Source organism: Scardinius erythrophthalmus (genome assembly GCF_964197995.2).
Source record: "Scardinius erythrophthalmus genome assembly, chromosome: 13".
NCBI classification, from domain to species: domain Eukaryota; kingdom Metazoa; phylum Chordata; class Actinopteri; order Cypriniformes; family Leuciscidae; genus Scardinius; species Scardinius erythrophthalmus.
Window position 1 is genome coordinate 33740755 of NC_138233.1, and position 11812 is coordinate 33752566.

The window sequence follows — 11812 nt, forward strand, 5'->3', positions numbered from 1 at the left end:
GTCCTGTGAGCGCCCTCATATGGAGCCAGAGTGGAACTGCAGCCAGTTCAGAAGCCGGAAGTTTACTGAGAGTGAAACTTCTCCTCTTATTAGACATTCTCTGCGGGAACATTGAAGTTTGAACAACCACGAGGAGAGGAGGAATTGAGGCGCGTGTTGTACTTGTATCCATCCATATTATTAGAAATCTACTGTTGGGTACGTACATTTTGTATTATTAGATTAACGTGCTAGACTTTTACTTGTTTGACATTAATGAACCGAAAGAAATGATGCCCACATTGTCAACTGAAATTGGCTAACTGAGTTTGGCTAAAATTAGCTAGTAGGCTAAAAGTTACTTTGAACTTATACAACGGTATACCATAGTATAAAGTATGTTTAATGATACAGTCAAAGTTATTACTGTAACTTATTAATGTAGCCTTGTGAGAGTTTCTTTCAGAAAGTAAATTATCTGAAATAGAATGAAATGTTTAGCTGGATTTGAACATGTATGTTTTCAGTAACTGCTTTAAAAATATTTTGTAATTTTAGACCAAACATTGCTAAACATGTCTATTCAGGGTACATCACAGCCCACCTGTCTTTATCAGAAATGTCCTGTTCACTTTCTCACTGTTACACACCTAGTTCAGGGTCTTTCTCAAGGGCACCACAGTGGAATTGAAGAGGCAGGGGACAAATGCTGTTCCCCCCACCCCCCAACTGATCTAACACCAATTTAAAGCATCTTTTATACAATAAAATCAAATTTTTCTATTTTCTAATGTTTCATTCATGATTCATTCATCTTGTTCCATGGTTTTTTAAATTTAGCTGTAGACCATAAAAATATTTTGAAAATAAGTGCATGTCATTTACCTCAAATTTTTAATTTTCATTTATTGTAAAAAGAAATATTCTCTTCCCTTAGATGCTGTGAAGAGGTGGAGCCCAAATGCTACAGACACTGAAATTGATGCAGCAATGGCAGAACACCTGAAACACACTCCAGGAAGAGCTGGGGGTGGTGGATACAAAAAATGAGCCAAACAATGTGTTTAAGGGATAGTTCACCCAAAAATGAAAATTGTCATCATTTACTCAACCTCATGTTTCAAACCTGTATACCTTTCTATGTTATGCTAAACACAAAGATGTTTGGAAGAATGTTTGTAACCAAGTAGATGTCGCTTCCCATTAACTACCATAATCATTTTTTCTCCAATAATATTAGTCAATAGATGCTCTATTTGCTTGGTTACAAACATTCTTCAAAATATCTTCTTTTGTGTTCAGCAGAAGAAAGAAACTCATACAGGTTTGGAATTTGGTGAGTAAATTACATAATTTTCATTTTTGGGTGAACTATCTTTATATAATAATTCAGTATTTTGCAATTGGTATTTTAGTTTGGTTAACAAATCGAGAGCTTAGAATTATAAGGTTCTATCTCCATTTAGGGTAGTTTATTGAGCATCAAAGTTTTTAAACTCGGTTTATGTTTTGTGAGATGGAACCTTTTTATTTTATTAATAACTACTAACAAAATATTTTTTTTACAAAAATAACACCACACAGGCATTAATAAACACCTAATGGATCAGATTGTCAAAAACTCAATTTCGACCAAAAGTGGAGAATAATTCTAATAATTAACTTATAATTCTAAGCTCACGAAATGTTAAACATTGAAAAAAATAGAGAAATTTTGGCTGTTCAAGATCAATAAAATGTTGTGCTTAATCAGAACATGCTTCTTTTTTGCTTATGTCCACAAATAATGTGTTATTGTTTTTGATGTACACGTGATTAAAACGTTTTATTGACGTTCAGGTCTGACTGGACCAATTTTGGACCTTTTTAGAACCTTTGTCAAGATGTGTAAACCTCAAGACTTGATTGCCTTTCACAATGTTACACAATAGGTGTGTGATTATTTTATATGCAGGCTTATATATACACTTAAATTATGCAGCAACACATTTAAACCCATATGACGACGCATTTAGACGTCCAGGGGACGCGCAGAAAAGACGTGGAATTCACGGCCAGAAAAGACGTAGAATTCACGGCCAGACGACGTCAAAGACGTCGTTTCAACTTCCATTTTGGAACTATTTTTCAACCATGACGGGACGTCTCTGTCGGACGTCTTTTCAACGGCCATTAAACGTCCAAATGTTTGCTGGGGTTCATCATAAGACTGCTCTTATGTTATGAAGATACTCGACAAAGACATTTTGGCATAATTGTGTGTGTTATTGTTCGTTCAAGCTCGAAAGAGAACTGTATTCTGGCGTGCTGTTTTGTGCGCACGCACGATATTAGCGCGAGTCTTTCTGTGTGTCACAGTCAGGACATTCACAGGCAGCGCGTTCATTTTTGTCTTATCACGCATGAATGGTTTTAAAAGCATTTGCATGAATAAGAGCGGGATCATGTAACACTAGCCAAAGGATGCCAAAAATTAACAGATGCTGCGTTAATTGCGTTAACAGCGCTAATTTGTTTATTTAATATAAAATCGCAGCATTTTGCGTCATATAATCGCGTAGGCTTGACAACGAGATTTGCGATTTCGATACGGTATATCAAGGTATGAACACGTATACAATTATCATATCGTGCACATTTGCTTATCTACGGTATTGGAGAAAAAACAGACTAAAATGTCAGAGACATATGTTATCTCTATTTTCTATCCCCCATCGAAAAAAGAAGTAAAAATTTGCAGTATGGGAATACTTTGGATATAGAAAAAAACGGATGTGTGGTTGTCCTCAAGGATAGATATAACCAGTTTGCAGAAAATGTGGACACAAAGTGCCTACAAAAGGAGGAAATAGGCTACATTGAGCATGTTCGCTCTGAACACCATCCCGCCGTGCAGAAGAAGTTATGTCCTGTTTATAACTTAAAGCCATATGATTTTCGTGATGCAGAGTGAATCCTGGAATCTAGCCATGAAAATGTAATTTACATATGTCACATAAAATGCGCTAATTCATGGATGGATGAATAAATCTAAAGTAGAGCTGCAATCAAAACGTAACATGGTCTAATGTCTTTGAATATTAAAGCACAAAAAGACTGCTATATAAATATATAATTGGCTTGATCTGCGCATCTCTGTAAATGAGCTGGGCCGTTTCATTTACATATACTCAAGTACGCATAACGCTCATTGTTTTTTCAGCATATGCCATCTCACAATACATGAATACATGAACATCTGTAAATGAACATCTGGACATGAATACATGAACATCTTCAGAGCTACTATGGGAAAAAAGCTTAATAAACATTTCGTCATTTCATTTGAGAATACACTCTAAAGCTCAATGGTCACACACGTCAAAATAAAACTTGAAGAAATTATGACAAATATATTACTTTTGTACAATAGAATGTTCTTCTCAAAATAATAATAATAAAATATCAATACAAATTATTTAAGGAATATAATTACTTGTCCATGCTTTAGTTTAGTAAACCTCTGTTGTAAAGGATGGAAGTTGTTAAATGTTCATTTGTTTACATTTTAAAACATTAATTGAATTGTTAAAATTGTATGTATTAATTTTATTAACACCATTTTTGATAATACATTTTTTTCCACTTTTTTTAAATTAAATCGTTAAATTTAACTGAATTTCTGAATAATACATATTACTCTTAAAAAGTGTTATACTGTCACAATTTGGTTTTGTTTCATGTCTGTCATGTGATCCCCTGTTCTAGTCATGTGATCCTGCCATGTGTTCTGTGTTGTCATGTTGTCATTGGTTCATTGTTTCATTGTTCACAGGTGTCTCTTGTCTAGTCATTAGTCTTGTGTATTTAAGCCCTCATGTTTGCCATGTGTCTTTGTCAAGTATTGCTACCATAACCACTGTTTTTAAGTCTATGTCCGTTTTTGTCTTGAGTTTCATGTCATGTCATGCCATGCCTTTTGTTTTGTTTGATCTTGATTTGAATTAAACTGCACTTGGGTTCTTTAACCTTGCCTTCAGTGGACTCATTGCTACAAATACACTTTTAATGATAAAATAAGTTGTCAATCTAATCCACAATCAATTATTAAATGTAATTAGAGGTTTTGATTATTTAAATTTAATAAATAAAACAAACTGGTTTCAAGTTTGTTCTAAAGCATTTGTTGAACCGAACAAACCTGTTTTCATCCATTTAACGGTCATTGGAACTGATAATAATAGTATAATAATATTGTTTAATACCATATATCATATATATTTTATGAGACGGATACAAGTCAAGTCAAGTCATCTTCATTTATATAGCGCTTTTAACAATGTAGATTGTTCCAAAGCAGCTTTACAGAGATAAGCGTATAATTTAAGGTAACAGAGATTGTTTCGGCTTTACAGCAGAGTTAAGTTATTTCCATCTAAAGTTAGTTTTGATTGATTTGCTTCCGTCGCAATGATCATTTGTTATTAAATTAGGGGCCGCTAAGACGACACCATTCTCTCTACACAGACTTTAAACGCGAAGATGTGAGAAACGCTGATGGCGTTCACATGCGCATTTAGAATGGGTTCTATAGTTATGTGCGTTTGAATATACGCAGGTTTGGAATTCCCTACAAGCCAAGCCTAAACAAAGTACTTGTCTTTCCTTATAAATTTTGATAAAGAATTTTATTTTATTTTGTTGCTTTGGGGTAGAAACGCGAAACGGATTTTCCCGACAACGCCTTATCTGTAGAGTGGTAGTGGGATCCTCCATAGGGAGAGACTAGTTGGCACTTCAGCACTGCGTTGTCATCGGTCCAGGCGAAGGTCCTTCGTCAGATCTGGATACAGCCTGGATCCGGCAGGCTGCAGGAAAACCTCGGGATAAACACAGACACTAAAATTAGCGTAGATGCCATTCTTCTCATGATGTAACGAGTACATCAGGATTTTTGGGAAGTGTTCCCGGTTCCGGCTGACCTAATCTATGCAGCCTAACATTAAATTATAGAAGTCTATAATGTATTATGTGAAAGCTAGGTCAAAGAGATGTGTCTTTAATCTGGCTTTGAACTGACAGAGTGTGTCTGCTTCCCGGACAATGGTAGGAAGACTGTTCCAGAGTTTAGGTGCTAAATAGGAAAAGGATCGACCGCCAGCAGTCGATTTTGATATTCTAGGTATTATCAACTGGCCGGAATTTTGAGATCGCAATAGACGTGACGGACTATAATGCGTTAAGAGCTCGCTCAAGTACTGCGGAGCTAAACCATTTAGTGCTTTGTAAGTGATCAGCAATATTTTAAAATTGATGCGATGTTTAATAGGGAGCCAGTGCAGTTTTGACAGAACTGGGCTAATATGGTCATACTTCCTGGTTCTGGTAAGAACTCGAGCTGCTGCGTTTTGAACTAGCTGTAGTTTGTTTATTAAACGTGCAGGGCAACCACCCAGTAGAGCATTACAATAATCTAGCCTTGAGGTCATGAACGCATGAACTAATTGTTCCGCATTTGTCAATGAAAGCATATGGCGTAATTTAGATATATTTTTAAGATGGAAAAATGCAGTTTTACAGATACTCGACACGTGACTTTCAAGCGTTACTATTATAGTAATTAATTATTTGCTTATGTATCTATTTATCCCTATTTTGTTCATTAAACTATTACCCTGTCCCTGCCTCAGAAGCCTGTCCAAAATCAGGCTTATATATATATATGTATTATATATTAATCAAGTGTGTATATATATACAATGTTTTTCATTTGGTTTATTCGGTCAATAATACTTTGATGTATCTGCCTTTTTAGGTGCTGGTTCTTCCCTTTCTGCCCACCTCTCCTCTGCAAAAATCACATTTTTCATTGGTCTCATTGGCCTTATCAGAATGTTCTCTGGAAATATGTGCTTACAAATGTGTCCCATTCACTTCTCTTGAATGGAAGAATACAACTTATTTTAATTATTCATTTAAATGACCATAATTTTGTAGCCCACAAGAGGGCAATATTGATGTGTTACTGAAATTGACTAGTGTAAACTAATGCACTTTGCAGTAGGCATAAAACTTCTGGAAAAGCACAGAGAAAATGTCATTATAATAACAGCTGCCATTACCAAAACATTACACACTTTTTAACTCCACCTAATTGCATCCAATGGAGAAATAGGGGCATTATGTACTTAAATCATCTTAAAATAGACAGCTATGTTAAATTTACAGATATTTAGGCAAATACCAATACTAATATTATCAACAAATCAAAATTTGAGACAACAGAACAACCACAACAACCCTCAGAATCAACAAGATTAGAATGTCAGTAAAAATACCTTTTACACAGTAACTGTAGTATCACCCACAGAGTCACAAACAAACTTACTGCCAGTAAATCAATAGAGAGAAGATCTCTTGATAACAGACAATGATTTCTGGAAAATAGTCTGCAAAACACTTCCGGTATGCGTAAAATCGCAAACATACAACCAGTCTAGTATAAAATCATACACAGAACAAACAAGGCAAAAAGTTAAAGGGTTAGTTCACCCAAAAAATACCATGTCATTATTTACTCACCCTCATGTCATTGCAAACTCGTAAGATGTTCGTTCATCTTCGGAACACAAATGAAGATCTTTTTAATGAAATCTGAGAGATTTATATTCCACCATAGACAGCTATGCAACTGACATTTTGGCGCTTCAAAAAGTTCATAACAAGATCATAAAACTAATCCATATGAATTGAGTGGTTTAGTCAAAATTTTCTGAAGAGACTTTATAAATCACTTTATATGATGAACAGATTTAATTTAGGCTTTTATTCACATCTAAACATTGATAAGCAAACATAAACAGAAGCTCAACCAAACCTGCTTGACAACCCAAGAACAAAACTCTTACGCCATGCGTCGGGTCAGAGGACATGCTCTCACCGGAACTAGACACGCGTATGGCCGTTACCAGAAGCCAGTGATTATAGTTTATAAAGTTATAAATATGGACATTTTTCTTACAAAAATGCATTGCTTCGCTTCACCGGCCTTATATTTTTTTTATATAATTCCGATTGTGTTAGGCTGAAAGAAGAAGGTCATATACACCTAGGATGGCTTTAGGATGAGTAAATTTATGGGCTAATTTTCTTTTTTCAGGTGAATTAACCCTTTTAAAGGAGTAGTTCACTTTAAAATGAAAATTAGCCCATGATTTACTCATCCTCAAGCCATAGGTGTATATGACTTTATTCGTTCAGACGAATACAATCGGACTAGTATTAATAAACACCCTGACGCTTGCGAGCGTTATAATGGCAGTGGATTGCAACCATCAGATTGAAGCTCAAAAAAGTGCATCCATCCATTATAAAGGAACTCTACACGGCTCCGGGGGCATTCGGAAGCAAAGCGATGAGTTTATGTAAGAAATATATTGTATTCGTCTGAAAGAACAAAGTCATACATACCTAAGATGGATCTTTCTTCTGCTGAATATTACTTGCACAGTCATTGAGTTGCTTGTCATACTCACACAGGGATCTTGTTCAATGTGCCCTCTTTTTTATCATAATAACAGCAGGGGCCAAATCGATGCAACATGCAGCATCAGCCCTGTGTATTAACACTTTATGGACAACATCAGGCACCAATCGACCAGCCTCTGAAGAACCTCTCTTTTTTAATAAACTTCCCCTTTTAGCCCAAAATAATACATTTCAATCACATCTCCACAGTGTTTTTACTCTCAGTGTATAATCCACATTCTCTGATTTATTGACCTGTTAACTCATTTACATTTCCACATTAGTTGAAATAAATCAAATGAAATTAGTCTAAAATTGTCTTTTTCACTATGCAGATCTATTTCTTTGTATATATACTTCAAAAACATTCAGCTAAAGATACACGCACTACAAAAAAAGAAACGAAAAAAAAAAAAGGTACAAACACGCAGAGACAGGATGTAGTGGTGACAGGGATGTTCTGTGACAGCAGTCTGTACTGGATTCAGAAGCATTTTTCCACCTTGTACGTGTACAACTCTCAAACATGCTACAAGAAACTTCAACATAAAACATAGAATTGTTGTTATTGTTGTTATTTTCTTTTTTGTTGTTGTTGTCGTTTACAGAGTCTAAATCGTGACCTATTTTATTACTGAAAACCACTCTAATAGACCTTTGCACAGTCTGAGGTGATTACAGCGTGAAAGCTGCTTAAAAATCAATATAATTGTAATGATTTATTGTGTGGACATACTGTGTGAAACATAAAGGGCTCTTTGAATTCTGTTTTGCACCATTCTGTAATAATGCCATTATCCGATGGCAGTGTGTTATATATTAACAATTTCAAAAACAAAAAAGAATGACACCATTGTGCAGCACTAATTTGTAAAGTATAATTTCAGCAGTACATCCAGATATCTGCATGGCAGTTGAACTCTAGATGAACTGAAATTACCTTTTACTAATGTTTGCATGCATTTGCTATTGTTGCAGAAATTGTCTTATTTTTTGAAGAGCTTATTTCCTGCCTTGTTTCATCATTTCCTGCCAAAGGGACAAATATCACTCGCTGGTAGTGATTGCATGAGAAACAATGCATGCAGCACAATGGAATCGCTTTCTGTTTATCATGGGGCCATCAATCGAGAAACGTGTGAGATGCGTCTGTGTGAAGCGGGCAAAGATGGGAGCTATTTAATTCGAGACAGTGAGAGCGTTCCTGGGGCCTACTGCCTCTGTGTCCTGTAAGTCCTCAAGAAATCTCAGCATTTTCTGGAGCTTTAAGCTCATTTCAAGCGTGTCACTCGAGTTAACGCAAAATTTCACAATTACAGATTGTTAAATCAAAATTTTTACTTTAACTGCACATGTACAATTTCAAACAGGCAAGTTCTATTTATTGGCCTTTGCTTTTATTAATCTGTGATTTCTCACACTGCCAGGTGTAAAGGTTTTGTCTACACGTACCGGCTCCAGAAAGACACAGCGGGCTCCTGGGCGGCTGAGGTGAGAATCTTGAACTCAAGAACAAAATGATACATTAAAAGACACTAAAAGCAAACCTCATATGCAACATCAGATATTATTATTATTGAAATATGATTAGCTTTAAAAATACTCTAGCTTTGTATCTTACAATTGTCTAAATTTGTGACAGTTTGAACTCCTTCATTGCTGTTCATTTAGATTTTCTTTTTGTATTTCAACCACAGCTAAATTTAAGTAGAGGTTTTTTTTTTTTTTTTTTTTTTTGAGTGCTGGAGACACAAATTGGCTGATTTTCCAATGAAAAGCAAACATTTAAAAATAGATTCTTCAGCGTTACACATACATGTGTAACTAGAAATTGTGTAAATCTGTCAGTAGTAATTGATGAGGATAACATTACAAAACTGTGTGTTTCCTGAGAATGACTCAAATGTATAAAGGGAATGAAACAGCTGTGGAAAGGTATTGTTTGGCTGGGCTGAGATTTTAGTGATTTACAGAGAAAAATCTCTCCGCTCTAACATCTATGAAGCCAACATCTCATTTTGAGACTGCGTGACATTATGGCTATAGATCTTATATAGATAACATTAAAGAAATATGGGGGCTCACATGTATACATTCTGATTTACAGATTTGAGTTGATCTGCCCTAGTTCACGAGTCCTTGCAAATAAATTATACTGATATTGTTGTTGTTTGTTTGTTTATTTATTCATTTATTTTTTGACAGACAGCACCGGGTCAGACTAAACGCTTGTTCCGAAAAGTCAAGAATTTGATAAGTGCCTTTGAGAAACCAGACCAGGGCATCGCTATTCCTCTCCTCTATCCCGTAACTGCCCAGAAGTTCTGCTAGAATATTCCTCATCACCATCCTAAAACCAACTAAACAATCTACAAGCATCTTTATGCTGTTTCATAATAATGTGGATTTGTACATATAATAAAAGGATTTGTATAAAAGAAAAATCTTAATTTGTAAAGAATGTTTTACTGTGGGAAATTGTGAAAGCTTAATCTCAAATGTATTTAATACTGTGATCGATGGTCAACAAATATCTGGGTTTTTTTTAATCCTACTTAATCCGTTACTCCTTTCACAAATATGTGTGTGTTTTTTTTTTTTTTAGATTATTATCATACATATGTATACATGCTGATTATTTACTTCATCTCAGTAATTCCTAAAGTATCATTTGAATTTGAATAGATAACTGAATAAATACTGGGAATATAATTTTTTGTGTGTCTGGTGACTTTTAATAAATCACACATTATGAGTCAATAATACTTGACTTGAATTGACTTGGACTATTTCTATTTAATAATAATAATTAGTAATTTAATAATAATAAATAATTATATTTTTAAGTGTTTAATAAAACAGAAAATGTTAAATAAAACTTTTTTCTTTGTGCCAAAATAATGTTTTTCTGTAGAATGTGATTAATTGAGTGTTAATTGAGCTTGACATTTTTGATTAATTATTAAAACAAATTTAGAAACAGGAAGTCTTTTGTGAAAACTGTATTGTCCTTGCTACTCATGCTACATGTACATTACATGCAACTAACCCTAAACCAAACCTTAACGCTATAATAAGTACATTTGGTTAATTATTATTTCTCGGTACTTTACTTGTATAATTACACTACACAAATACCTTAAAATAATGTGGGACCTCTTTTTCCAACAAACTCTTACCTAATCTCATTTTTTTTTTTTTTTTATGAAGTGAATGTTGAAACACTCTATGTCTAACAAAGTGCCTACAATTCTTTCAACGCATTGCATGTTGCCAGTAATGAATAAAGGGATGGTTCAGCCGAACAGTGTCTGTGCCACGAGCGGGACCCAGGGGGGATTCCAACACCCGGTAATCGTAAATGGCCAGACACATTGTGTGCTCGGGACTGACCCTGCGCCCATGAAATCTGCCATTATTCACTCTCCTCACGTCACTCTAAACCTGTGTCATTCTGTCTTTCTACAAAATGCAGAAGAAGATATTTTGAAGAACTTCTGGGTCCAAATAACATTAGACCCCATAAAAGTATCTCACGAAGATATAAATATCTTATTTTGAGTCAAACTGAAGAAAGAAATCCATACGAGTTTGGAACAACACGAGGGAGAGTAAATCATGACAGAATTTTCAGTTTTGGACGAAGTCATTTTCCAGCTTGAAGAAAGTAGTTTGTGTGACTTCCATCGATGTTGAAGAGCAGCGTGGAGGACAGCGGCTGAGTCCACACCAGAGAACTGAGAGCACAGGGTGAAAAGTGAGAGATGTCTTAGGCACTATCAGTGGCGTTTCTTCCAAAGAGGCAAGGGGGGCAGTGCCTCCACACAAAAAAGAGGATGAGAAAATAATCCATAAAAATAAAACAACGCAAATATTACAAAATGTGACATTAAAAATCACTTGTTTTTCTAAAGTAACACTGTTCAACAGCAACACCCGCAGGTAAAGTTACGGCGGGACGCCGAGTCTCTCGTGCCTCCCCTGAGCCCATTGAGTTTTGAGTTTTGGTGGGGGGTAATTGAGAATGAATGGGGGAAAGTCACGTGAGAGGAGGCAATACCTCCATCGAGCTATGATTGGATGTGATTGGTTATCATTGGCTATGAATAAAATGATTGTGTTAATGGAAAAATGTCTTAAAAAGTAAGCAAAAAGCTCAGCCACTTAGATATCACGCTTTGTGACATCAAAACCAAACGGTAACACGTTCAGTTGTAAGTCATTTATAAGTGGTTAGTTAATGATGAACTAATCATTTACAAAACATTTATAAACGATTAGCAAGTGATATACTAACATTTTATGTATGTTTTGTAAATTCCGTTAC

At 35.2% G+C, this 11812-nt stretch overlaps 1 protein-coding gene across 1 annotated transcript; it reads left to right on the forward strand.

The window, feature by feature from the left end:
- Positions 1 to 8551: 8551 nt before the first annotated feature.
- Positions 8552 to 10252, forward strand: sh2d1ab (SH2 domain containing 1A duplicate b). Its single transcript, XM_081382159.1, has 3 exons — positions 8552 to 8714; positions 8913 to 8976; positions 9691 to 10252. Exons 1-3 carry the CDS (start codon positions 8554 to 8556, stop codon positions 9814 to 9816), a joined length of 351 nt encoding a protein of 116 aa, XP_081238285.1. The 5' UTR covers positions 8552 to 8553; the 3' UTR covers positions 9817 to 10252.
- Positions 10253 to 11812: the final 1560 nt, after the last annotated feature.